At 48.5% G+C, this 27690-nt stretch overlaps 2 protein-coding genes, 1 long non-coding RNA gene and 1 pseudogene across 4 annotated transcripts; 2 read left to right on the top strand and 2 right to left on the bottom strand.

Annotated features, from left to right (window-relative positions):
- The first annotated feature begins 57 nt into the window (after positions 1–57).
- On the top strand, positions 58–10061 carry LOC120673945 (hydroxymethylglutaryl-CoA lyase, mitochondrial-like). Its single transcript, XM_039954990.1, has 8 exons — positions 58–509; positions 727–904; positions 1066–1245; positions 2014–2094; positions 2199–2362; positions 8991–9127; positions 9332–9447; positions 9536–10061. Exons 1-8 carry the CDS (start codon positions 274–276, stop codon positions 9782–9784), a joined length of 1341 nt encoding a protein of 446 aa, XP_039810924.1. The 5' UTR covers positions 58–273; the 3' UTR covers positions 9785–10061.
- On the bottom strand, positions 9990–12836 carry LOC120673946 (annotated as a pseudogene).
- A 311-nt stretch (positions 12837–13147) lies between these two features.
- Positions 13148–24083, bottom strand: LOC120673947 (rhomboid-like protein 20). 2 transcript variants are annotated; one of them, XM_039954992.1, is made up of 8 exons: positions 23806–24083; positions 23595–23689; positions 21464–21604; positions 21042–21108; positions 15330–15484; positions 15136–15237; positions 14170–14289; positions 13148–13644 (listed from the first exon to the last, which is right to left on the bottom strand). In XM_039954992.1, the coding sequence occupies exons 1-8, from the start codon at positions 23828–23830 to the stop codon at positions 13474–13476; spliced, it is 876 nt and encodes a 291-aa protein (XP_039810926.1). In that variant the 5' UTR covers positions 23831–24083; the 3' UTR covers positions 13148–13473. The 2 variants fall into 2 exon arrangements, with proteins under 2 accessions (XP_039810926.1, XP_039810927.1); XM_039954993.1 differs by having other exon boundaries at positions 13151–13641; positions 23806–24071.
- On the top strand, positions 16502–19931 carry LOC120673948. Its single transcript, XR_005674924.1, has 3 exons — positions 16502–18554; positions 19026–19281; positions 19355–19931. It is a non-coding gene; the product is annotated as an uncharacterized LOC120673948 (long non-coding RNA).
- Positions 24084–27690: the final 3607 nt, after the last annotated feature.

The raw sequence follows: 27690 nt of genomic DNA, 5'->3' as shown, positions 1-27690 counted from the left end.
GGGCGAGCACAAGTGACAGGGATCATCTCTTATCTTGCCCAACTACCTAGATTCCACGTCGGTAACGTCCCTACCCGTTGTTCGGACTCGCGCGAGAGCCAAAAGCCCGGACGCAACCCCCCTCCCTCCTGCGCGTGCTCGCCTCGCTTCCTCCCATTCCCCCACGGCCCCACGCTGAAGCTCTTGGCGCTCCGTTCATCGATCCCGCGCTCCAGGCCGCCGATCGGGGTGGCGCGCTGAGCCCCGTGCCGTGCGCGCGTCTCGGCGGGCGCGATGCTGGCGGCGTCCACCAGGGTCTGCTCTAGGCTCGCTTCTCCGCACGCCTCCTCGCTCGCCGCCGCTGCTGCTGCGGCGGCGGCGCTGGCGAGCTCCCCCGCGCTGGGCTCCGGGATGAGCGGCCTGGAGAGGCAGCCCGCTCCTACGGTTTCCGGGATCGGCGACTCTACGGGGAGGAGTCGCGGGGCCGATGACCCGCCACCGCGGCCTTGCTGTTCGTCCGGCGAGTCGAGGTGAGCTTCACAGCCGCGAGCTGGGGTTTGGGTTTGGGTAGCAGCATTGGTTATCCCATGACCAGGGACCTCCAATTATTAGCAAAGTCTCTGGAATTGTAATTGCTGAACTCCCAACTCGCATCCTGAACAAATGAGATGCTCAGTAATTGCTCGGGATCCCAGCAATTTCTTCACCCGAAATAATTCCCTTCACTTGTACCTTGGTTTATGATAGGGAAGGATATCAGTGGGGTAGAGTGCCGTATCAAAGGCAGCTGATGCCACATCAGCGCAAAGTGACTGCTGAATCTAACCATCATGTTTCTGGTGCAAGCTGTTCCTCACTGTATCAGCAGAGTTACAGATATTTTTCATCCTCTTCTGATCAGGAGAGGATACGGGCTGGAAACAAGGTGTGTACATGTACCCATATCCGTGCAGTAGTTTGCTTAACATTTGATAGGCTTCCAGGACCATTTTACAACTCCACGAGCTTAACATGAGATTTCAATCACCATTGAACATGTTTGGGATCTGACAGTGCGTCTACTGAAGCAAGTGTCTATTTTTCCAGCTTATACGTGATCTACCAAGGTATGTAAAAATTGTGGAAGTTGGGCCACGAGATGGACTGCAAAATGAAAAGGACACTGTACCAACACCTGTAAAGGTTGAGCTTATACGGAGACTGGCTGCCTCTGGATTATCTGTTGTTGAGGCAACTAGTTTCGTATCTCCGAAATGGGTACCACAGGTACATTGCTTTATAAAGCCTCTGGAGATTGCACAGTTTTGCTGTCCGTTTATCTGCATTTGTTGTACAGATTAATATTATTTTTTTGACGAAATACAGATTAATATTATCAGGATCTTGATTTACAACTTCTTCTTTTCTTCAGTATGTAATTTAATTTCCCTGAAGCCAGAAGAACTGTGTCTGTTTATCTATCTTTTTAGCTATACTTGTTGCTAGCTACGTTGCACATCACTCAAGAATTGCAAAACAATTAATGCTTAATTATCCCATCATTAGTGTGATTTTCTTGTGCCATTTAATATGTCATAATACCATCATATCTCATCAAAGTAGTAAAGTTTTTTTACTCCAAAAATAAACTAGTGTAGTATTGTTATATCTTTTATGGGTACAAACTGAGAAAATGTGGGACAATCCACATCAGAACAACCATTTGGATTGGACTCTGACTTGTTTACTTCTATATGAGTGAAAGCATAACCTCACTTTTGATTGAAGTGTCTCCATCATGGGAATTTGTTAGTTATACAAACCTGATGTCTTTCCACTGTCACCACAAGAGTGCAGCAATATGATGTTAGTCTGGGAATATGTGATGCTAAGTCATTCACTGTTGTCTTACGCGTATTTGCACGCCTCCTGCTTAATTTCCTGTATGCGGCCCTTATTTCACTAAATTACCTTTCTTTTGCTTTCCTGTTTGTTTAATATTTGTCATGTATTTACTAGTTAATTTCTCAGCAATACGATGTTTTGCTACTGTAGCTAGCTGATGCAAAGGATGTCATGGAAGCAGTTCAGAATATTGAGGGTGTATGTCTTCCTGTATTGACCCCAAATATTAAGGTGAACTATGTTCATTTAGATGGCCTTTGTTATTACATATTGCACGTTTTTTGCCTCATTCAGTATCCTGCTATTTGCATTGGTCGTCACTCGTCACTCATCAGGGATTTGAGGCAGCTATTGCAGCAGGGGCAAAAGAAATTGCAGTATTTGCATCAGCTTCTGAAGGATTTTCAAAGTCAAACATAAATTGCACAATCAAAGAGAGTCTTGCCCGCTATAATGATGTTGCTCTTGCTGCCAAAGAGAAAGAAATTCCTGTCCGAGGGTGAGATCTTTTACTTTGTGGAATGTCAAGTTTTGCTGTCAACACATTTCGGCATGTGTTGTTATTGTTGGAGTATATTGAGCTCATGTGTATAGAGGCCCATCTAGAGCCCATGTATAGGATCTATATATACCCACCCATCTAGGGTTGGAGGAATACACTGATTATTCCCGTCATTATGGTATCATTAGCTTAGGTTTTCCACCTTCCTCTGTTCCAGCCATCGGGGGGGGGGGGGGGGGGGGGGGCGCCGCCTCCCCTGTTGCGCCGCCGCCGCCGGCCAGCATGGCCGGCCGCCGGCCTCCGGCTCCTCCTCTCCTCTCCGACTTCCCCTCCCTCTCTTCCCTTCCTTCCCCCCTCTCTGCGCCGGCGACAAGGCCAGCCCGGCCCGCCGCCTCCCTGGCCCTGCTCGATCCCGAGCAGGGCAGGGCCGCCGCCGCCGGCAGGGGCCTGGGGGCCGCCGGATCCGCCGCCCCAGCCCCGGCCGCCGCCCTCCCCTCCGCCGGATCCGCCGCCCCCGCCCCGGCCGCCGCCCTCCCCTCCGCCGGATCCGCCGCCCCAGCCCCGGCCGCCGCCCTCCCCTCCCCTGCTCGCGCCGTAGCCTCCTGGGGCCGCCGCGCTGGCCGCCCAGGCTGGCCCTGGCGCGGGCGCAGGCGCGGGAGGGGCCCAGGCCGGGGCTGCAGCTGCTGCCCAGGTCGTGCCCGGCCCTGGTGCAGGCGCGGGTAGACCTGCAGCCGCCGCCGCCGCCGCCGCCCAGATCGGGCATCCCGCCGCCGCAGCCGCCGCCCAGGACGTCCCTGGCGCAGGCGCGGGCGCGGGTGGATCCGCCGACGTCGCCGCCGCAGCTCAGGACGTCCCGGGCGCGGGTGATGCCGCCGCCGCCGCCCACCGTGCCGCGGTCGCTGCCGGCAAACAGCCCGCAGCCGCCGCGGACGCCGCCGGTCCCGCGTGGCCCGATCTAGGGATGCCACCCATGGATGCGCCGCTCTCCGCCGCCGCCTTCCGTGGTCAGCAGGCCGACGCCGCTCTCGCTGCGGCACTCCTCGCCGCCAAGTCGGAGGCTTCGGCGGCCCAAGAGCGGGTCCGCGTGGCTGCCCTCGCCTGGGAGCGCGAGCGCGCCACGGCTGACGCCCTCGCCCTCCGGGTCGCCGAGGCGGAGCGCTTCCTTCGCGTCTCCTCCGGCCAGCCCGTCGACCCCGAGCACGGCACCTCCTCCTCCCACCAGGCCCCGCTCGCTGGATCTGGAGCTCGGTACGATCCGACTGACCCCATGGTCGTCCAGCTCCACCTCCAGGCGACCGGCGTCCAGAACATCAGGGCTCTGGTCTCTGTCCTCCTCGACCCCGCGTCCTCCTCCTACGGCAGCTGGCGGGACCAGGTCCTCCTCACACTCCACCGCTACGCCCTCGACGACCACGTCCTCGTTGACTCGCCGATCGAGGCGCGTGACGTGACGTGACGTGGCTGCGCCTCGACAGCGTCGCCCTGTCCTGGATCTTCGGGACCATCTCCCTGGATCTTCAGGACCTCGTCAGGACACACGGCGGCACCGCGCGGCAGGCCTGGGTGGCGCTCGAGGGGCAGTTCCTCGACGCCACCTTCCGCACCTTCGTGCAGGGGGACCTCACCGTCGGTGAGTACTGCCGGCGGATGAAGAGCATGGCCGATGCTCTTCACAACCTCGGGGATCTAGTGTCCGATCGGGTCTTGGTGCTCAATGTCCTACGAGGACTGAGCAGCACCTACGACCACCTGAAGGGCTGGATCGCCCGCCAGAGGCCCTTCCCCACCTTCCTGCAGGTTCGGGACGACCTCGCCCTCGAGGAGATCACCAGGGGTCTCGCGCCCGGATCGTCCTCGCCCACCCCCGCCGCCCTCGTTGCTACTCCACCGGTCTCCTCCGCTGCTCCTGCCACCTCCCTCCTTGGTGCTGCTACCGCCGGGCAGACCGGAGGAGGGGGGGCCGTGGACGTCGCCGGCGACGGGGTGGTGGTGGTACTGGTGGCCCTATTTCTGGGAGCACCGGTACCGGTGGGGGCCGTCGGGGCGCGCCGCCACCGGCTCCTACTCCCGCCCCTGCCCCTGCCGCTGGAGGTACGTCCTGGCCATCCTTCAGCAACCCATGGTCAGGGCGCATCTCGATGTGGCCGTTCCAGGGTCCGGGAGGAGGGCACCGTCCTCAGCTCCAGCCGGCGGCCATGTTCACTGGCGCTGCTCCACTCTTCGCGCCGTCCTGGACCCCGCCCACTCAGCCCAGCCAGCCGCCGACCTGGCCTGGGGGGTGGGATCAGGCCGCTCTGGCGCAGTCCTTCAACACCATGGGACTGACGCCGCCGACCAGCACCGAGTGGATCGCCGACTCGGGTGCCTCGTTCCACACCACTCTCGATGCTGGTATCCTCTCTTTTGTCCGACCCCCACACCCCTCTTGTCCTTCTTCTATCATGGTTGGTGATGGGTCTTGCCTTCCTGTCACCGCCGTGGGTTCTGCTCCTCGTCTTCCTAATGTTCTTGTTGCTCCTCAGATGGTTCACAACCTTCTTTCCATTCGCCAGTTTACTGCTGACAACTCCTGTTCTATTGAATTTGACTCTTCTGGTCTTACTGTGAAGGATTCGGCTTCCCGGCGTCCGCTCCTCCGATGTGACAGCCTGGGGTCCCTTTACACTCTTCGGCTTCCTGCTTCCGCTCCTCCGCTTTCGGCTTCTTCTTCGTCTACTGCTTTTGCCGTGATGGCTTCTTCCACTACCTGGCACCGCCGGCTTGGACACCCCGGCCGCGACGTTTTGGCTCAGCTTAGTCGTAGTACAGATGTTTCTTGTACTAGGGCTCCTGCTGAGCACCTCTGTCATGCGTGCCAGCTAGGTCGTCATGTTAGACTTCCGTTTTCTTCTTCTTCTTCGCATGCTGCGCATGCTTTTGATCTCATCCACTGTGACCTGTTGACATCTCATGTACTCAGCATGTCTGGATATAAATATTACCTGGTCATTATTGATGATTTTTCTCATTACTCTTGGACTTTCCCTTTGCGCGCCAAGTCTGAGACCTTCCCCACCCTCCTCCACTTCTTTGCCTGGGTGTCCACTCAGTTCGGCCTCACCGTTAAGGCCGTCCAGTGTGACAACGGGCGGGAGTTCGATAACTCTACCTCCCGGTCTTTCTTCCTGTCTCGGGGTGTTCAGCTGCGTATGTCTTGTCCGTATACCTCTCCTCAGAACGGCAAGGCTGAGTGGATGATTCGCACGACGAACGACGTCGTGCGCACTCTTCTGATCCAGGCTTCTCTCCCCCCGCGCTTCTGGGCTGAGAGCCTCCACACCGCCACCTACCTGCTCAACCGTCTTCCGTCCACTGCTTCTCCTGCTCCCACTCCACACCACGCTCTTTTCGGTACCCCTCCTCGCTACGACCACCTTCGGGTCTTCGGGTGTGCGTGTTACCCTAACACGTCCGCCACCGCTTCTCACAAGCTGGCGCCCCGCTCGACTCGTTGTGTTTTCCTTGGGTACTCCCCTGACCACAAGGGGTACCGATGCTTTGACATCACCTCTCGCCGCGTTCTGATCTCCCGATACGTTGTCTTCGACGAGTCGGATTTCCCCTACTCTACCTCTTCCACACCTTCTCCTGATCCCGAGCTGGCGGCCCTGTTTCCGACTGACCCGGTGGTACAGCCACCGTTACCTGTCTGTCCTTTTCCTACAGGTTTTCCCGGCGCACCGGCACCACTTCCGGTGATCCCTGCTGCGCCGAGCGCGGCCCCGGTACCCGCGGTCGCGCCACGCGCGGCCCCGGTGTCTCCCGCTGCGCCACGCGCGTCCCCGGTGCCTTCCCCTGCCCCTGCGCGGTACGCTCAGCCGGTGCAGGTGTACCGGCGTCGCTCGGCGCCGACCTCGGCGCCGCGGTGGTACGCTGATCCGGTGCAGGTGTACCAGCGCCGCTCCGCGTCGACACCGGCGCCGCCTCCTGCTCCGAAGGCTCCTACGACGCCGACACCGGAGCCGTCGCCGCCGCCGCCTCCTCCGGCTCCCTCTCGAGCAGAGCCGGAGGTGTACCACCCGCCAATCGTCCATCGGGATCCTCGGCATATCCATCCCATGGTGACTCGGCGGATAGCGTCCCAGGCCGCGACTCTCTCCGCTTCCGAGGGAGAGCCGCGGGTCTCTCCGGTACCCTCCTCTGTCCGCGACGTCTTGGCGGATCCTCACTGGCGTCGCGCGATGGAAGATGAGTATGCAGCTCTTCTTGCCAACCAGACGTGGGACCTCGTGCCGCGTCCGTCTGGTTGCAATGTGGTGACTGACAAGTGGATCTGGACGCATAAGCGTCGGGCTGACGGCACACTGGAGCGCTACAAGGCTCGCTGGGTTCTCCGGGGGTTCACTCAGCGGCCTGGTGTGGACTATGATGAGACTTTCAGCCCGGTCGTGAAGCCCGCTTCGGTGCGCACGGTCCTCTCGCTTGCGCTCTCACGCACTTGGCCTGTGCATCAGCTGGACGTGAAGAATGCATTTCTTCACGGCACCTTGTCAGAGACTGTTTACTGCTCTCAGCCTGCGGGATTTGTGGACTCGAGTCGTCCGGATATGGTATGCCGGCTCAACAAGTCTCTCTATGGCCTGAAGCAGGCTCCACGGGCTTGGTACTCTCGGTTCGCCACGTTCTTGCTGACACTGGGGTTCACCGAGGCCAAGTCTGACACGTCTCTCTTCATCTACCGCCGTGGGGATGAGACGGCATATCTGCTGCTATATGTCGATGACATTGTGCTCACAGCTTCCAGTCAGCAGTTGCTTCAGAGTGTCATCTCCTCTCTGCAGCAGGAGTTCGCTATGAAGGATCTTGGTCAGCTCCACCACTTCTTGGGCGTCACTGTTGAGCCTCGCCCGTCTGGTCTTCTTCTGCACCAGCAGCAGTACGCCCTCGATATTCTGGAGCGGGCTGGGATGACTGATTGCAAGCCCTGCTCCACTCCAGTCGACACTCAGGCGAAGCTGTCTGCTGATCTGGGTGATCCGGTGGCTGACCCTACAGCCTACCGGAGTCTGGCCGGCGCTTTGCAGTATCTCACCTTCACCAGGCCGGACCTCACCTACGCTGTTCAGCAGGTCTGTCTCTACATGCATGATCCCCGGGAGTCACACCTTGCTGCGCTGAAGCGTCTCCTCCGATACGTCCGTGGCACTGTGGACTTCGGCCTGGTACTTCACCGCTCGTCCTCTGCTGAGCTGGTGGTCTACACAGACGCTGACTGGGCTGGCTGCCCGGACACTCGTCGCTCCACCTCCGGCTACGCTGTCTTCCTGGGCGGCAACCTGGTCTCTTGGTCGTCCAAGCGGCAGCCGGTTGTCTCCCGCTCCAGTGCCGAGGCGGAGTACCGGGCTGTCGCTAACGGCGTGGCGGAGGCGTCCTGGCTGCGACAGCTCTTGGCGGAGCTCCACAGCCCGCTCGCCAAGAGCACGCTCGTCTACTGCGACAACGTCAGCGCAGTGTATCTCTCCACCAACCCCGTCCAGCATCAGCGGACGAAGCACGTGGAGATCGACCTACACTTCGTGCGCGACAGAGTCGCCATCGGCGATGTTCGGGTACTCCATGTCCCGACTACCTCCCAGTTTGCTAACATCTTCACGAAGGGGCTGCCCTCGTCGACCTTCTCGGAGTTTCGATCCAGCCTCAACGTAGCCGGTGGCTAGTTGTAGCTGCGGGGGTATTAGCCCTTTTGTGCTCTACTTGTACTCTCATCTTGTCCAGTCTTGAACACCGCTGCGTCGGTTGTTCAGACTGCGGGGGGGTGTTAGCTTTCTTGTTGTCCAGTCTTGAACACCGCTGCACCAGTAGTTCAGACTGCGGGGGGGTGTTGGAGTATATTGAGCCCATGTGTATAGAAGCCCATCTAGAGCCCATGTATAAGATCTATATATACCCACCCATCTAAGGTTGGAGGAATACACTGATTATTCCCGTCATTAGTTATAAAGTAATTAAACTCCAGTAATTTTATATATTCTATTGAAACCACAACCAGCATGCTGGCTACTTTCAATACTAATACACTAGCTAGTCTGGCATACAATTCATAGTTTTCTGGCGGATAATAAAATTTATAGATTTAACATAAAAATTAAATATTAGCTCGTAGTTCCCTCCAAAAGAGCTAGCCTATAGTCTAAACTGATATTATACTCTAACTTGAGTTAAAACCATCACTTACTTAGAAGAGACACTGGGTTTGAGCCATGTCATTCAGTAGACAGGGCTGTAACACCTTGAATCCTGCTAGCTTGAGTAACTCATTATTTAAATGTTAACATCTTCAATCCTGCTAGCTTGACCAACTCATTATTTAAATATCGCTCCTACTTTTCCTCATTTCTACTCTGCACCTGCCTTCAATAATGCAGAATATTAGTCTGTGTTACATTCTTGCTTGCATTGTTTTGTGGCCAATCTTATATACATATTAAAGTGATCATGAAAATAGCATATTAAAGTGATCATGAGAAAATCTTGATGAGTTTAGTGGCTTATAGTTTTCACATGATTAATAGGCCACTGAAATAGTTAGGGATCGCTGGACATGTGTACAGCACATTTTATGTTCATCTGTTTGCCAAGAATGTAGGTACGTCTCTTGTGTGGTTGGATGCCCAGTAGATGGACTAGTACCACCGTCAAACGCAGCTTATGTAGCCAAAGAGCTTTATGACATGGGCTGCTATGAGGTTTCACTTGGCGATACCATTGGAGTTGGTACCCCAGGTGATGTTTCACTTACGTTTGCACCTTTTTTTGTGTTTCTGAGCCTCTGAGGGGAACTCATATATTGTCCTATACTGACTGATCTGTTTCTGCTGCTATTTTTTTAGGTTTGCACCCGTAGGCTGTAGCTTTGATTACCCTTCTGCAGTTACATAAATTTACTGTAGCCTTATTCTGAACCGTTTCAGCTTCTCATCTATCCAGGCACCGTGGTTCCAATGCTTGAGGCTGCCATGTCCGTTGTTCCTGTGGAGAAGCTTGCTGTCCATTTCCACGACACCTACGGGCAATCTCTTTCAAACATTCTCATCTCTCTCCAGGTAACAAGTTACCAACGCACTTGAAACATTGGCCTGATCATCACCCAAAAGTGAAGCTATGATCACTCATGATTCTGTGCTCAATCAGATGGGGGTCAGCGTTGTGGACTCCTCCGTGGCCGGCCTTGGCGGCTGCCCATATGCGAAGGGCGCGTCAGGGAACGTCGCAACCGAGGACGTAGTGTACATGCTCAACGGGTTGGGTATCAGGACAGGCGTCGACCTGGGCAAGGTGATGGCTGCCGGCGAGTTCATCTGCAAGCACCTGGGACGCCAGTCTGGTTCCAAGGCCGCAACCGCACTGAACAAGGTTACTGCAAAAGCCTCAAAACTCTGAGGCTTGAGAAATTTACCAGGATCCTCTGTTCCAGATAATAGCTGTAAAACGAGCACAATATTGTGAAATAAACAATACTGCTGTGTCATGAGGTGTCTGTTCAAGACAAATAAATACTACAGCAATGCTTGTCACCGGAGGTGGCATGTGCCATCTTCATCTGGTGATATAAGCACAAGATTGCGAGTCATGTAAGTCGAGCAAATCCAACAAATGTGACCACTTTCGCCAGAAAGACTCGGCCTCAGCAAATAAGAGTTAACCCTGGTTCCTTCAACTTGGGATCAGTACATGTCAAAAAAAAAATCATGTCTCATCTACGCTAGCCTGTTACACTCAAAATACAATGGGAAATATCTAATGCATCACACAAAAGTTGAATGTGTCAGCTACGATCTCTATTGCCTGTTACACTCAATAAGTTAGATACTTGATGGAACCTCCTGCACCAACCAAATTATTTGCCGTTCCATCAATATGAGAAATGGCCAGTCAATTGGCAAACACCATCAATGTCAAGAGTTTTGCTGAACTTCCCTGATGGTAGCACAAGGCCTTTCCCATAGGCTGCTAACAGAAGAGCCTCTGCTCTCCCTGTGTAAGAATGACAGAAACATCACCGGTCTGTGGTAAAACATACAAGTAAATTGCAATTTACTCTCGATGAGTCCTTAAATATAATGGATCATGCTAAAACTAACAAATGCTACCCAGTAGTAAATAATTTTCTAAAACTCACTTTGGGTGCATAAACCCCAAGCTAAAAGTAACTAACACTACCCAGTAAAAAAAACTTGTAAAACTCCAACATGTGGCGAAACTAGCAAGTAGCTACTACGCACTGCAATCCAGACAAGGTGCGGAGATTATTTTGTCAGTGCACCTTGCAAGATAGCACACAGAAAAGCAACATCTTTACCGTCTGTTTATACCGTATTTCTTCCAGCTAGTCAAGCAGAATTAGCATTAAAAGAAAAGAGGGAAGATAGCGACATATTGGCCCCCAGATTCCAAAACTACTCAAAGATAAGCTGTTAAGTAGTAAGATGTGTACCATGATGTTTTTTCAACTTCAGGGATAGAGCTTTGTCAGGGAACAAAATGGATGCAGCTTGTCTGCTATCATCCTGTACGAAATTATACATCAGAAACATAATAGAACTATGTTAGATCTGGTGAATTGCTAGAATAACATAAGAACGATGCTGGCAACAAGTGATATTTCAGATGCAGGGCAGAGAATTTTCAGATATTAATTAAAATTCATATTAATTACAATTATGTTGCGTCCGGCATCAATGTCTATAACTGCAGCAACCATTTGTTTTTTAGCTTATCATTGAAGCAAAACCCATTGATTTCCACGAAAGTTTTAGATTATCCCATAACCAGGTTTATCTACCATTTCTATTATTCTTTCAAAGACATCTTACTCTGCAACCTTACTGACATCAATTGGACAGAAAAAGGTATTGTGTTGCATTTGGGCATGCATTAATGATGAGCTCTAATAAACATCAAGCAAACTTTGTTTCAAAAATGAGCGGCATAAAGCCATCGTATGCTCCACCTAACATGAATCACACACCTTTGGCGACTCACTTCGAGATAGCCCAAAATAAGCCTTCCATGTCTGCGATGCAACCGGAACAACTGAAAACCCAGATGCCACAAGAGAAGCAATCCACAAACCATATGAAAAGCCTGTACTCCACCATCCCTGCATACGAGGAAACAATAGATTTATTTAGAATATAAAATATTCAGTAACAGCTAACAACATTGGCAATACACGAAATATAAACACTTGATGATTGTGACTATATTCTATCAGTATGAACCAGGTGTAACTAACTCCATTGTCTAGTGCATATATGCTAGGATCAAACCAGAAAGATGAGATACCAAATATCAAGGGCACAATTCTGTGTTAAACAAGTATATACACTGGGATAGCACTAAGATATGCTAGTGAGCATTACAACCCTCAAACTGCTCTCATATGCACTACCTGAAAGCATAACTTTGCTACAAGAACCAACACAGAGAAAATTGATTTGCTAATTACAGTTATCTTGCAAACAAGGACATTTAGTGCATGTAATTTGGGAGACAAGAAACAGACCAGCTTTCCATCAGTTGGAAATGGACTAGACTTCTCAATGTATGCCGTAGTTCCTTCAAAATGACAGATAAGTAGTTTATCAGAAAACAGCTGTGCATTCCGCATAACATGTAGTATTAAAGAAGAGTGTGATACCCAATTCACTACAACTATTGAATCTTAAGAGTGTCCACATAGTTATTTGTGCTCCAAATACACAATTACCAGGAGGTGCATCGAGCCTTCGAAGCAGCTGGACGATGGACTTCGTGTCAAGGCGCTTCCGGATGACCTCTGACACCACAATGTGCACGAACGGGTTGTCGAAAACCTGCAGGATGGCAATGCTATGCTCAACAACACTAGCGCAGTACACAAGCTAGTTCATCCAAGCATGGCGGATGACCGAACAAACCTGAGAGGAGCCGTCCGGCGAGAGGACGGCGATGGCACCGCCGGTGTCAGGATCCACGCCAATCGCCCACCCATTGGGGGCGGCGTCCGCACCGGCGGTGTCGTCGGTCGGTAGCAGCGAGAGGGAGGCGAGCCAGGGGTCCCGGGGCTCGGCCTCCGCCAAGAGCTTCGCCTTGGCCTTGGCGCTCGCGCGGCCGCTGCGGGAGCTGGAGCGGGCACGCGGCGAATGCGGCAGCGGCGGGGGCGGAAGGGCGGGGAGAAGAAGGACGCGGCGGCGGCGGACCAGTGCGGCGCGGAGCGACGGAGGGCGGCAGCTCGGAGCGCGTTCATGGGGTCTTGGTTAGCAGCGACGGCGGCCGACGCAGCTCCGGCCGCCGCGGCGGCAGCTGCCATAATTCGAAATGCTGCAGCGGGTTGTGCTGGGAGGAGGGTTTTGCTTCGCTTGTGGCGCCGCCGGGGATAAGGAAGGCGTCAGGCACGAGACTTGCAGGGGACGGAGTGACGGGCAAGAGACGAGCGGTTTCTCGCGTTTTTTTTTCCTTTTTCTCCTATGGATTTCCTTAAATTCTAGTATATAACATTTCTACAAAATTCTTTTTTCCTGAAAGTTTAGTGTTTGTTACCTAAATTTTGAATCACACTATTAACTGGCCTCTCGTTCTCTAGTAACCTTGCAACTGAGGTTACGGTTCGTGGAATCGTGGTTCTCCTTTCCCAAGGTGAAGACTTCATGATTTGGTTTATGTTGATAATACTTTCCGGACTAAATTCACATGTTCAAGTTTTATTAGGGTCCAATGGCATTCCATCATATCCTTTGGAAATCATGAGTGGCAACATGAAGGGACTCAGCACGATCCACAATCGGTTTGAAAGCTGTAAACCTCTGATGAATTTTACACTAGGAATGTATACATCATCTATCTTACAAACTGAAATTGGAATAGTACATTCTGCCTGTACGGTTGGAGCAATCTAAGTATTGACACGATCAAGCTAACTGATGCAAATGTTTTCTGTGCTGATTTCCTAGATTGTAAACCTCGAGGGAGAAATCAAACAACTCCAAATTCATGGTAGAATCTGAGTCCAACGTGTCAAATTGTCTGCTCATCTTGGAACATAACCAGTTCCACCCAATGGTTGGCCACCGAAGTTGCAGTAGGTCAGTTCAACGAGACTGTGCTTCTAGTAGGATGTTCGTTGCCACATTGATGTCATTTCTAGCTCTCATGAGTGCCTGTCTAGCGTCATTGCCATCAAAGCCCATTGAGACCAGCATAGCAACAGAGGACTCTGGAGGTTCCACCATAGGTGCAAATCCAGTTGATGACTGATTCTGCTTGGGAGAGGAAAGAAAAGGTAAGCAATGCACAACGGACTGATCAACTAAACAACAACCCCATCATTGTTCTACTAATCAGCCGTTTAGCCCTAAACAAATACACAGTTGTTGATAATTGGCTAAACGATGGGTGCCAACTGTTTAGCATTTAGGGAACATTGTACCTCATAAGTCATAATGCAAGATCAATGAGTACCAGAATAAGAATAATTGCACAAGAATGTCACAGTACAATCAATATGAGACCTAGAAACCCAATAAATGAGTTGCAAATAGTGTAATCCCAGGCCAATGAATCATAAAGGCAAATTTGCAGTTATAACTAGGCATTTATAAGTAATGGATGATCATATAGATGGAGGAATAATCAATTTATCAATGATAATTCTTGGATAAACAGCTTAAATGCATTTCATAAAAACAGGTAACCACAAAATTCTAGAATGTTAAATTATATCTGGATTCTAGATCCAAGGGTCAATGTGCGCATGAATTTAACTATTTAGTTTTTCAGAAGCTAACCTGAACAGCACGGCCTGTTTGTGACGGTGTGTTTCCAACGACAGTCCTGGAAGGACGAGGTGTACTTCCTGGTGAAGGGGCAAAGTATCTTGCAAAAAATGATGAGATAACCTGTGGGATCTGTACAAGAGGCAGGAACTTCATAAGACCAAACAGGAAAGAAAATTATATGTATCCACAACAGAAATAGCAACTAGCAAGAACACACAGCCCATAGCAGAAGACAGTAGTAAGAAATTTCGAGCTTAGAAGATAATAGTCTAATGATAAAATAAATATACATATACCCCATAGCTTAACCCTCATCAGTTCAAAAGAACAGTGCTACACTCAAACATACTGCGCTGCAGTCTCCATAGGTGAACCTACTGTAGTTAGAGAGGTAATGGATAAACAATCTACCATTCATCCATTTATCTAAATTACTTTAAGTTCAAGCAACAAAGCTGTTTTCACTCTGATTTACTGGAAATAGATTATTCATCCTGGAAGATATGTAGTGCATTTCTAAGAATATGCAGTCATTCCACCTTGAGGCTGGGGTCAATCTTGAATGGCAATCGTTACAAAATAGAAGACTTGAGATTAGGGATAACAAATAAAGAGGTAAATTCTTAAGAAATGAAATTAATGAAATGCAATTTTTGTGGACACCTGACTCACTCACTAGCTGAGCATAATTTTTTTTTCTTTCCCTCTCTTTTATGCGGGGTTATATGGTATTTACTTGATAGGACCCATGGAAGAGCATGTAACAAGCAAGCTAGTTCTTAGTTTGGTTCGATTCCATATACAGTAATTAGTAAGTATGAGATGATAAATTATTCTAGGCACAATATGTCCCAGGACAGTGAATCAGAGAACAATATCAGCAGGCAAACAATATGTTAACAGCAATCTGTCACATTAAGTAACAATGTAGTACAAGCAATACTGAAGCACAAAATGGAAACAGATCTCTAGTACCTTCATTTTCCGGATGCCAAACACATTTAGACGATAGAGAGAACCAGCAACCAGACCAAATATACCAGGAATAAGGGAGCGCTTCCAGGAAGATAAAAGAAGCTGCCAGGTGAAATAGAAAAGATTTTACCGCTCAATGGAAAGGAAATGCAAAATCATAGAAATTCAGTTACCGTTTATGACAAGAGACTGACCTGAAGACCAGCTAGGTAAATGAATGATTTGTCGCTGAAATTTAGGCCAAAGATACGGTATCGTGATGTGATCGGAATGTCAAGAAAGAATGGAACAAATGAGGCAAATATAAGACCATAAGGTCCAGATGCAAGTGTGCTGATGTAGTTTGTATCTGCAAGAAAAATAAAGACAAAACAATTCAAAGATGGAAGAGAAAGAAGCAACAGTGCACAAGCACATGATTATGCTATCCATTGACATATAAAATGAATTTTGAAACATGGAAAGAAAATAAGCCATGATACATTGATACTTATGCCACTAATCAATGTTATACGATCGTCTAATCGAACCTAGTCGCCATGGCACCAGTAGGTCCTGATCGGACAATTAGTCGTGATTAATCGGGCGATAAGTCCAACTAATCAGGGTTTTACCTAGTTGCCTCAGTACCGACTAGGACGAGTAATCGCGATTAGTCGGATGACTGTATAACATTGCCACTTATCAATCTCTACTACTAAAAAGACCCTAAGCGTCACATTTTTTGGTTCGTCATCCCCCTTTTGTTCGTTCGTTCGTCCGCCCGCTCTCCTTCATTCTTTCGTCGGCCCCCCTCCCCCCACTCTCCCCGACGGTTCCTCCTCAGCGCCTCCTCGCCGCACCACGTCTCGCGAGCGGTTCCAGCTCGTGTCCGCCTTCCCGTCTCGCTCGCCCATGCCGCCGCTCTGCCTTCCCCCTTGCGCCGCCCTCTAGCCTCACTGGAAGCGAGCGGCCACCTCTCCGCCGCGCCACCGCACTCCCTCTCCCCGTGCCTACGACAGATCCCCGCCCGACACCCTCCCCCGCCCTGGCGCTCGGCCGCTGGCTCCCCTCGGGCCCTGCCTGCTCTCCATCGGGCCTCCACCTCTCCGTCACGCCACCCCATCCGTTGGCCGTGGGTTCGCACCCGCCGCCGATCCGCTTGGGCTCGCGCCTTCCCTGCTGTCGTCGATCCGAGCGGACCCCGCTCGGGCTGCTGCACAACCGCGCTGCCATCGCCGCCTCCTCCGAGCCGCCGCCTCCTCCGAGCCGCTGCCTCCTCCGAGCCCTCCCTCTCTCACGCGCTGCATCTTGCAGGACTCGTGGCCGTTGAGTTCCCGTTCAGCCCAGGGTGGTAGACAGCGGAAAAGGTGCAGGTGGCGCCGGCGGCATGGGAGCCGGCCCCTTCAGCGAGCAGAGGCTGGTCGCGAAGCTCAGTGAGTATTCAGAGTATCCTTTTTTTTCCATGGTTACTTTCTTGCATGCTCGCAAATTCCGAAGCCTAGATGTTTCTGTCCGTTTCATATTCAAGCAGCCCTACCTTTTGAAAGATTTTAGTATTTATGTGCAGCAGTTTTGAAATATTTTAGTATTTATGTGCAGCGTGATTTTTGAAAGAGTTCTTCAACTCTTAAACAGTCCCCCTGATCTTGGCTAACCCTGAAACAATTTGTCTTCTCCACGGAGCGGCCACAATCCTTCGTCAGGCTGCTTCAATTTCAGTCGGATCCAGTGGTGCGCAACTTTGCTTGATAAACTAGAAATTTCATAGAGATGCAGAATATGACATGATACCTGGTTCTGATTTTTCAATTTTTTGGCATCCCTCGCCCTCACAGCCTCCACCCATTACCTCAAAGGTCAATGAGCTCTCCCTCCAACTATTGGTCTGTCATGGAATTTCATTTAGATAATTTTAGCTGATGGTTTGGTGATTACACTTGGTTTGTTGAGGAATTATACTTCATACAATTTTAGTTGATGGTTAAGAGATGATCAAGTCAATCTTAAAAGTGTCGTATATTGTTTGTTTACTGTTTTTGCTTTGGATGATTTAGATGGAAGGCCCATCACTTTAATAGGATAATGATAGAGCATCAACCTGTTATGGCCTCCAATTTATTTACTGTGTCAAGCATGCATACTGATAGGGCTTCAACATATTAGTATGTGGCAATGCTTAAGACACTTGCTAACCTATGAAGCAACCTCTCAGTGTTTTACTGTTTTAATAGGAAGGCAGATTTCAATTTAAAAAGTGAAACACGGGAACAAAAAATTCCAAGTTGCAATGAAAAAAAGTAATTCCCAAAAGTAACCCAACTAAAGTTTATCTTCAATTCATGCTGCTGAAATTAGTCAGGAATCCTTCTTCAGTTGCCATAAAGTAGTGTAGCTTTTGGGACCCATCTCATGCCTGAATTTCGTTGCCTTCTAAAAATATTTGTCTACACAGTCTAAAGATAATCCATAAAGGGTACCCTTTGCTTGGTGATACAAGGCATTCTTCGAGTACCTCCATCTTGTCTGAATTAATGCATTGAGATACATCTCTCAGTAAATATTTGTGGGCTTACTCTGATCACAACATGCATATGATGGACACTTTTAATATTGAATTGTCTGAACCGCATCAAGTCAAGGGAGTTTCCTTTGTATGATATTTTTTGTTAAGATGGGTTTGTTAAAACAACTAATGTTTGTGGAAAAAAGTTGTCTGGTTGTTAAATCCCTCTGACACTCTTTTCAGTGGCATGCTCAACAAAGTATGTTGTTTTTCTTACATCACTTCTCTTATTTTCATATACAGTATGGTCCTCCTTTTGAATATACCTGTTAGCCATAATGTGCATTGACACTGATTGCAACATGCCACGAGATTAAACATTTTTTACGTATGCATTACCTTCCCTGGGTGCTGCTATTCTTGATTGAATGTGTTCTTGCAAGTACTGCTCAGCTTCACGCTACTCACTTTGCCTACTGATATTTTTCCTCTTACAGAATTTTTCTTTGCTTTGTAAAGTTTTGTTTTAACATCATATTCTTCAGTGGATTTCTTGACCTGTGACTGGTGGAGGTTGAGCAAACGTCACTTTGCCTTTTATCTGATCTGAGCCATTTCATTGTCATGTGAACGTTGCAATATAATGCCCAGAAGAATTCAAAGTATGGCCGGCTCACGCCTTGTACTCAGATTTATGCGTTGTGGATGAAAGTGATTTCTGATGCATTCAGTGAGGTAATATTGTTTTCTTTTAATTAATCTACTAGACATGCTGGAACGGGATAATCTTGGTCTGGTGTTTAGAGAACATTGTAATCTCATCTTCAGGTATATCTTGTCCAGAAAATTTTTGTGTTTGTCTTCTTCGCAATTTGGGCCGATGGATGATCAGGCTGCCAAGGCATTCCGTCCCTTCTCCATTTAGCAGGCCAAGGTACTAGCGTTGCTCCATTTAAATGACGAATCACCCTGAAATATCAAGCTGTGGAGACTAACATAACACTGGAAATATTAGTTGAGTTCAGCATTTATCACATTGCTAAACACTTTCAAACTGCTGGACCACACTATGTAAGTTTGGATTAGTCGAGGTACTTGTGGTATTCTCCAAAATTGCAATGTTGATTCTGTTTATTTTCACATAATCTCTGAACTTGAAAAGTTCTCAAGTGAATTTACTTACTATAAGAAACCAGTGAATTAAGTTACTATAAGAAACCAGTGCTTCCATATAATAAATAATTCAAACTGTGTTCGAATTTATGTAATGTCTGTTCGTATAATATAATCTTAACATGTTGACATTTATACGAGCATGATAAAATGGCAAATTTATTCCCTATATACTAGACTAGGTTTTCTGATACTCTATTTGGCAATGAAGTCTTCATTTACCTTATTGCAGACTTGCAGTGAACAAGGGTTACACAACGTGCCAGATTTGATTTATACTTTTCCGATGCTAGCACTGAGAGAATATATATATATATATATATATACTTGAAGATTGATGCTTATGGAGGTAATTTATATGCCTGAGTTGCTACATTTCATATAATGAAGATTGATGCTTCACTTTTTCTCAAAAAAAAAATGATGCTTCACTTGTGTATGGGAGCGAATTCAATATCCACATAAGGCTTCAGAAGATTTCTGACAAGGTAGTCAAGTACTATATTCACTTCATTCCATCTCGTTCGTGCAGGTGTGCTCGACTGATGCTCTTTGTTTCAGGTTCGAGAGGCACAAGGTGCGGATCGTAGAGGCTAGGCGGCAGGCTGTGTTCGAGGTGGAGGCGCGGGTGCTTGCGTCAAGGAGGCGGCTGGCGGAGCTGGAGTCGATGCATGCAGAGGGTGAGAGGATGAAAGCCGCCACACAGGAGCTGGACAACCTTAAGAGGGTTCACTCGTGTCTGATGAAGATAACTAGAGTATGAGCTGCTAATTTGCTCACAGATAACTAGCTATTTAAGCAGATCTGTAATTTAGTTATCAGTGCACAACCAGAAAATATTGATAGAGGTGCTTGTTAAGCATAAGAGACAGGTCAATGTTCTCTCCGACCACATAGTTGGCTGGTTATATCTTGTCATTATTGATGCTATTTGTTCTATACTTCTGTCCTTACAAATTAGAAGCCTCCTGCTGTCCTCCATGTCTTGTAGCAGTGTTCAGCAGCTGCGTTTTGTAAAACTGTATGATCTGTTCTGCGTGAGATTGTTCAGGGCCCGTTTGGATCCTAGGGAACCATTGCATGGCACAATTCCTAGCCAGATTGCTTGCGTAATTGATATAACTTTTGATTACGTGGAACGATTCTTGGGTGGATTCCTAAGGAGACGAACGGGCCCTCAATTGGCTCACATCTTCAACAAAAAATAGCTGCCCTCCCATTTGTGGTGCATTATGGTAGAATTCGGTTAACTCCTATGTTTGATCCATGGTCAATTGTCCTATCTACCAAACAAAAGATTTTCTTGGCGTAGGGCAACACTATTTATCCTGTTACAGGGAAGCATCCGAATGGTGCACAATAAAAATCATAGCTTGTATCCAGCATTCTGATTGTTATTGGTGCACATCAACAAGAAAGCAATTAGGAATGCCTCTATTGCTCCATGTTGTTACAGTTAGAGACATTCTGTATGATGAAGATCAGTGCTTATAAAATAAATTTATTTTACCCATAGCAATGCACGGGTATACACCTAGTATCAGACTAAAATTTTAAAACAACAAGGAAACAATGTGACAAATATCAGAAAGCAGCTTATATAACATAATTATTAAGTTAGGAACTCTAAAATGGAGAAGAACATTCAATCATGTGTTCTATCCTACAGAATCAAGGAAAAAAATTCCTGACTCTACTGGAATAGATGAATAGATTTCGTATCTATAGAATGCAATTACACTATTTTTGCCTCTTTGGATATTTTAACTGAATTCATTTTCAGAATATGAACCGAAATACTTCTTTGGAATTCTTAAAGATTCCATAGCTAACTTGAATACAGGTCATACTGCAGCGCAGCACATCGGAGCCAAAGCCTAATATCAGATTTACTAAAACATGAAAAAAGCATGGAATGAGTTTTCCAAAATATTACACTAGATTGCAATTGCACCAGATGATGCATTGTATTACTAACATAGTAACATATCTGCTGCTATCTTATCAAAAGTTGACATATACTATAATATTTCCTTCTGTAATAAAATATGTCAATCTTGTCATGATTGTCTAATCCTAATTATAACAATATTGTGCAGAAAAGGAGAATGGAAGCTCCTTTTTAAGAGTGAATGGGAGCTATATATGAAGTAAGCAGATCATGTAACTGTCAACTGCACGAAGATATATGATTTCGAATGATACCGGACATTATTTAGAAGTTTGTCTCATTGCTTCAATAATGTACCTTTCAGGATGACCAATGATAGGATCTCAAGAAGTGATGACACTGTGATAGTGAACAAGCAAAAAACCTGCAGAATAGGTGGAAAATGAACAGACAATTAAATCATTGTTCTCTCATTATCAAGTTCATAAGTAGTCTTATTTCAGAACCTTTTGCAAACTGAAACTGATTTGGCAATAAAACTACATTGCATGTGTTAGACTTAGGTAGCCATGTGCGCTTGAGAACTTACACAGCATCATACCAGTTTCAAAGTCGAAAGGCCAGGAAGCTAAGTTCTCATGTTCATCATAAGAAGTGTAGGTCATGCCAGTTAATGGGACTACTGTTACAACTTACTCCTCCTTATACCATATTATTGGTGTTGTTTATTTGAAATTTTGACCTAGACTAGAGATAATTACGAAAGGTAAAGTACCAACCGAGTATTTGTTAGATCCAATCTGCCTCTCAAACACACGGAAGTAATAGAGAAGGTACAGTCCAAACATTAACTCTGGTGTTGACTGGAAAGCAAATACAGATGGGAATATCTTCCATAAACGGAAATTCGTTATAATTTCCTGAAAGAAATGATAGAAACAACTGATCAGACTTCATTTCAGAAGGATCAAACTTCTTATACAAAGATCCAAGGTACATCCAGTAAGGCAGTAATTAGACAAGTAACCAAAAAGATGCAGGCAACATGTTGCATTAAAGTAGAATAGCAGATGGAACTCAAATATAACCGAGGGATCCCCACCCCCCACCCTTCTGACACATTGATATAGTGACACCTGCATGCCAACATATTCTGTAATCACAAGTCTATCGCTAAAACCGCAGTGCAAACATATGTTGCAATATATCGAAGTGAGGGGTCATCTCTCATGTAATTTTGTCACATCTTCTCACATACATAGTATTCTCATATCTTCTCACATACATAGTATTCTCACATCTTCAGTAGATTGTGAAAATTAATTATGCTGAATTTTTTTAGAAGACCAATCATGCAACAGGCATACATAGATTGAGTGATTGACCATGGTAATTGTAGTTAACTGATAAATCAGGTCCACAAGCTTTAAGTGGTGCAATCAGTGCATTTACATCTAACTTTTAACAGGCCTAAGATACGCAATAGCGGAGATCAAGTGATCCCTTGGCTTTGACTTTCTGTTGATAATAATGGAAGCGGTGCTAATTTCTGTAAATCAACGTGTAAATCTTTAACCAACCATGTTTGGAGTATGGGTGGCCTAAGAAATCCACAACTCCTCTCCTTTCCAAGCTTACTCCCCAGCTCAGCCAGGGGCGGACCTACAGGGTGGTCCATATGGGCCTTGGCATACCCTAAGAAATGGGCCAGGTCCATGTAAAAAAGTTTCCAATCTTTTACCTAGCCTATTGCTCAGTCCATCGGCCGGCCAAAATCCCCTCACCAGTCCTCTGTTCGCCCCGACGCCCCCAGGCCACCCCGCCGCCGTCGCCTCGCGCATGGCCGCATCCACCCCGCATCCCCGTCGCCGGCCGCCGTTCGCCCGCAGGCTTGCGGCAGCGACCGGCGAGCCGGCGACGCGGCGTCCCTTACCGCTGCCTGTCGGCTGGACCTGCGGCCTGCACTGCTGCACAAGCGCACCGATCGGCCGCTCCCAACCGGCAATCCATCCCTTTCCTCCTCGGCCGCTAGGCCTCAGCAAGGATCGAGTTCCAAATTTTCAAGGTATGCAAATTGCAAACCCTAGCTGTATGTTGTAGGCTGTAGATATTTGATGCAATGCAATTGGCACTTTGGCAGGAATAAATATTGATTATACAGCTTATAGGAATCAAGGATTTGGTTTGACTGATGATACAATGGAGACTTTCATGGCCATTAGACATCGTAGGCCGGACAGGCACAAGTAGTATTGTAATCTTCTTTGGATTGCTTTTAATTGTTGAATTGAAGACAATATGTTATTTCTTACTTGTATCCCGAAATGTTTGGTGAATTGTTACTGTCTTTTACCGAATTGGAAAATGGATTATACCGTTTTGTATGTGAAAATTTTGGCACGGCATACGCTATATCAAAAACCTAGGTCTGCCACTGAGTTCAGCTACAAGCTTGTCTTCTCCAAGTTTCCTGAGTAAGAGCCGTCCAAATTGTTTGTGCTATAGTTCACATGCGACCTATCCTGCATATCAATCACTCCTAACAGCATAATTTCTGTCCTCCCACCAACATTGTCCTTGCACATCAACTAAATACCAATGATAATGACCAGCCATTACTGTTGCTTTAGCAACAAACCCAAAACCAGAAACCCTAGATGTCAATTTTCGCTGCAAAATATGAAAGTTCACCTACCCATCATTTCCCCAACACCACATAGTAAACCTAGCATTGATCCCAAGCACCAGGGCACCACATCAACTATAACTCCGGCAATTTAGACACAATAGGCTCGCATAACCAAATCAGCGCGTCGCCAAGTAACGCTAACGGGTAGGCGCGTTCCAGTGAGTGCACAGAGTCGAGAAACCTAACCACGGGCGCAGCAGATACGGCGAGATTCGGCCTACCTGGTATGAGATGCCGAGGGCGCGGCGCTGCGCACTGAAGACGACGGAGAGGAGGCCGCTGGTGAGGACGACCGCCCGCGTTACCGGCGCGTTCTCTGGAACCATAAGGAAAAGGCAACGGCGCCCGCGCCGTCTCGATCAGAAAAATTCCACAAGCGCGAGATGCGAGAGACGCGAAATTCCGGCGGTCTATGGGGCGGTGGCGGCTTACGGAATCCGGAGACGCCGCCCTGCATCTTCCGACGGGCCGGCGGTCCGGTCGGGGAGGCGAGGTGGGAGCGAGGTCGGGAGGCGCCGCCGCCTCCCCCGCCCGTCCGATCGGGTCGGTTCGTTCCGGTCGCGTAGCCGGGGCGCGGATGGGCGCGGCGGCGGTTCCGGTGGGAGGTGGGAGGTGGGCGGCGGGACGGAGTTGGGGAGGATGGGGAGGAGACGGAAACGGAAGGGGCCTGTTGACGGTGGTGGTTGTTGGGCTGCGCCGCGTGTGCCTTGTGAGTTGGACTCTCCGCCGTGGAGTTTTCGGGCGACCTGCTGCTACTGGCTCCGTCTCCTGCCCACATAAACATTTGTTCATCCTTCATCGGTTCTGGCTGAAAATAATTTTTTGTTCTACGTAGTCCTTTACCTTTTTCAGATTTTATGGAGAAATTTTATACATTTTTAAGAAAATAGCTATACGACTTTTATAACAGGAAACAGTATTTAAAAAAAACTGTACACTTTTTAATAAATTACATAATTTTTTGAGAAATTATGTATATAGCTTTTGAAAATATTATTTTCTAAAAATGTTATAGAAAATTAAAATTCTTAGCTAAAACGTTTGTAGAGTGAACTGTGTAGAAATATGAAAGGCCTATGCGGGGGCCGGGGGTACATAAAACGATGAAAAACACCCAACAAGAAAAAGGACCAAGACTCTTCGCTCCACCATAGCGGCCCGGGGTACATAAGCGGTTTTTTCTTTTTTATATTTTTTAAAAATTAAAATTTCAAAAATATATATCTGTTTTGAAATATTTCAAAAATATACCCCGGTCGTCTTTCCATAGGGCGACAGGCCCAAATTATTTTTTTTTTCTTCAAATTTGCAACGAAGTCCCTGGAGAAAAAAAAAGGGGAGGGGTCTGTCGCCTCCCCCCAACGGGCGATAGGGGCCTGTCGCCCACCCCTCGGGCGACAGGGTCCTGTCGCCCGTTGGGGGGCGACAGGCCCTTTTTTTTCCAGGGACTTATTTTGAGCTATTCGAGCGTGTATTCGTCATCATCGTCGGCAAGATCTCGGCCGCTAACTCCTACCGCACGTAACTTGTCCTTCATTAAATCACGGGAAAAAATCGCAAGAACTTCCCTTATTTCACGAGCATTATGGAACCCACAAACATAATAAGTTCACATCAATAATATCTATAGAAACAAATGACAAGTAACCTACCACAATCATAAACATCGGATACAAATAAGCGGTCCACAGCTATCTCATTACAAATAAACATCAGATACATCTAACCACCCCTAGGGCGTCGGACCCTCTTAGCCCTCTGCTGGGCACGGACATGGCCCTCAGAGTAGGTCAGAACATCCGGAGACCTCACCTGTCGCTCAGGACGCGCAAGGGGCTGCGGTGTCTGCTGCTGAGAGATCCCAAGTGGTGCTCCTCCTAGCTGTGAATACACCAAGACATCGGGGTCACCTTGCGCGGCAGGCTCTTCTGGACTCAAGCTGTCGAAGTCGTCTAAGGTGAAGGTCTCGTTATCTGGTCGAAAGGAGGAAGAAGAAGGTCCGGCGCCCGCATCGGGGTAGAATCCTACGCAAAAAATGTGGATGTTAGCGTACGCTCGTATATTTTGTCATGCCATGTAGAAACCGAAATACGAAACATAAACTAACCTGTGTATGCCGGTATCTGTGGCCCCGGTACCATCCCTGGATACGGTCCGCCAACTGGTGCTGTCCCTCTAAACATTACAGTATGGCCGAACGCAGTAGCTGGATCGTATCCTGTATGTGATATTAGTAAATATGTAGGAACACTTGATGTAATTTTAAAGAGATATGTACGTTACCTGCACTTGGGAAGAACTGCGACGTCGGCCCGTGCATGGTCGACGGACACGGGAACGACGACGAGGCCTGAGACGACCCGTGGCTGTCTTCGTACTGCACACGGCTTCCGAAGTTGTGCACTACCTGACGCAACTGATCACGCTGCCTCGACCATGCCTCTGTCTGCTCAAATTGGGTCATTGAGGATCCGGCACGTACCCTCGTCAAGTAAGTCGAGCAGTCCGTCTCCATCATGTTGCAAAGGCGAAGCTGCATCAATTCAGTAAAGTTATAGTTACAAACACATGAATTATCTTATGAATATGATTATATATATAGGCAAATATGATCAAGAGACTCACCGCGCCAGCTAGTGCCTCCACGTGGTGCCGGCCATAGCCATCCTGAGGCCTCGCCTGGTGTGGCTGCGGGTGAGTGTCAACAAAAACCAGACGAGCCCGAGTCCGGGGTAAGTACCAGGTGAGATAAGCCCTAAAGGAGCTGTCTGTGTGTGGTCCTGTTGGATGGACCAAGAGCTCGTCTGCCTGTTCCCATTGGTCCACCCACGGCTGGATCTTGGTGAGCCAATCATCAGAACACGGCAAGCCACTCCTTGACAACCTACAAAGTGGACCACGAAGAATCGTTAGATTCGACACGAATGTATGAGCCAAGTTCATTCATAATTACCTGTGGTCTTGGCGACTGACACGCTCCAACGCGGTGGGCACCGGAAACTCCTGGCGCTGTCCAAACTGTCTCCTGACTCTCCAGGGGCAATATGCCTCAACCGCGATGTCATAAACCAGGACAGCGGAAGTAAGCCACAGGCTCGCATTCGCGGAGCAGTGCGAAGACAGGCCTGCTGGTGCACGGGTAGCCACAGCCTCTGGGCTGTAAGGCTCCCAGACAACGTCCTCGGGCGTCAGCATGTCGAGCTCCGAAACAAACTCAGGATATGCGCGTCTAACCCGCGCATGTGCCCAGGACCTCTGCATTCCGAATAAGTAAAATTAAAAGTGCGCTAATACATCATGTAACAATGAATAACAAAATTAGATTTGTTGCGAACGTACCTGACGCCAGATCCAGATAGTTCCCATAGTGGGCCTCTCGTCCTCCTCGTCGCCGTACATGCCCCCGTGGTAAGGCTCGTGGCTGACAAAGAGCCGACCAACGGCTAGCCTCTCGTACGACCAAAGCTGTAGCAGTAGTGGGCACCTTGACAGGATAGCATTCCCATGTGTCTTCATGCAGCCGTCACAGAGTCCACGGTAAGTGGCTGTAAGTACCGCCTCACCCCAGCTGTAGGGCGGTACGTCCTCGTCCCCATCCGCAATCTCCCGTGCATACGGAAGGAGAATCCTATCGACCGAGTTGCCATGAGTGTTGTTGAACATGATGTAACCAAACAACCAAAGTAGGTACGCCTCCAGCGATCTGGTCACACTGTACTCGTCGGCATCCGCAGCCAACAGGCAGGCTGCATAAACAATTAAGATTAATGGTTTCAACTATCAATGGAACATGTGAATTGTAACAATTAAATTTATATATGGAATGAATACATACTGTAAACTGTAGGAACCAGGTCTTCGAAGGACCTGCTGCTCGCGGGTGCGGGTTGATCGGACCTGCTTCTTCCACGCGGTCAACCAGGGCAAAACGGGCCTCCAGCTCATCCTTCCATGAGGCCGCCACCACACGCGGACCTACAGCCTCCCCGACGATAGGGAGGCCGAGGAGGTAGGCCACGTCCTGCAGCGTAGGAGTCATCTCCCCACACGGGAGGTGGAATGTGTGTGTCTCCGGCCTCCATCTGTCAACGAGCGCCGTCAGGAGGGATCGATCGAGCTGAATAGGCCCAACCTCGACAAGATAGCTCAGAGTCAGTAGGCCGGCGTCACGTAACCTAAAAAAACAAAAAATGTCGAAACAAAGGAATACCGGCGAATACATAAGTGATAAACAATAATATTTCACTACATACCGGTCACACCAATCGTGGTGTATAGAGATCGCCTCGCCGGGTGGACGAGGACGTAGCACCTCTA

This window comes from Panicum virgatum, chromosome 5N, assembly GCF_016808335.1.
Source record: "Panicum virgatum strain AP13 chromosome 5N, P.virgatum_v5, whole genome shotgun sequence".
NCBI classification, from domain to species: domain Eukaryota; kingdom Viridiplantae; phylum Streptophyta; class Magnoliopsida; order Poales; family Poaceae; genus Panicum; species Panicum virgatum.
The sequence above is the reverse complement of the archived record's forward strand: the minus strand, read 5'-3'. Positions and strand labels throughout refer to the sequence as shown.

Bases quoted from the DNA above. Each gene is read 5' to 3' on its own strand.
- LOC120673945 (XM_039954990.1), top strand. From the start codon at position 274: ATGCTGGCGGCGTCCACCAGGGTCTGCTCTAGGCTCGCTTCTCCGCAC. The intron at 510-726 runs GTGAGCTTCACA...GGTTTATGATAG, and splicing joins TGTTCGTCCGGCGAGTCGAG to GGAAGGATATCAGTGGGGTA. The intron at 2,095-2,198 runs GTGAACTATGTT...GTCACTCATCAG, and splicing joins TATTGACCCCAAATATTAAG to GGATTTGAGGCAGCTATTGC.
- LOC120673947 (XM_039954992.1), bottom strand. From the start codon at position 23,830: ATGCAGGGCGGCGTCTCCGGATTCC. The intron at 23,690-23,805 runs GTAAGCCGCCAC...TTATGGTTCCAG, and splicing joins GGGCGGCGTCTCCGGATTCC to AGAACGCGCCGGTAACGCGG. The intron at 15,238-15,329 runs GTCAGTCTCTTG...TTCACCTGGCAG, and splicing joins TTTACCTAGCTGGTCTTCAG to CTTCTTTTATCTTCCTGGAA.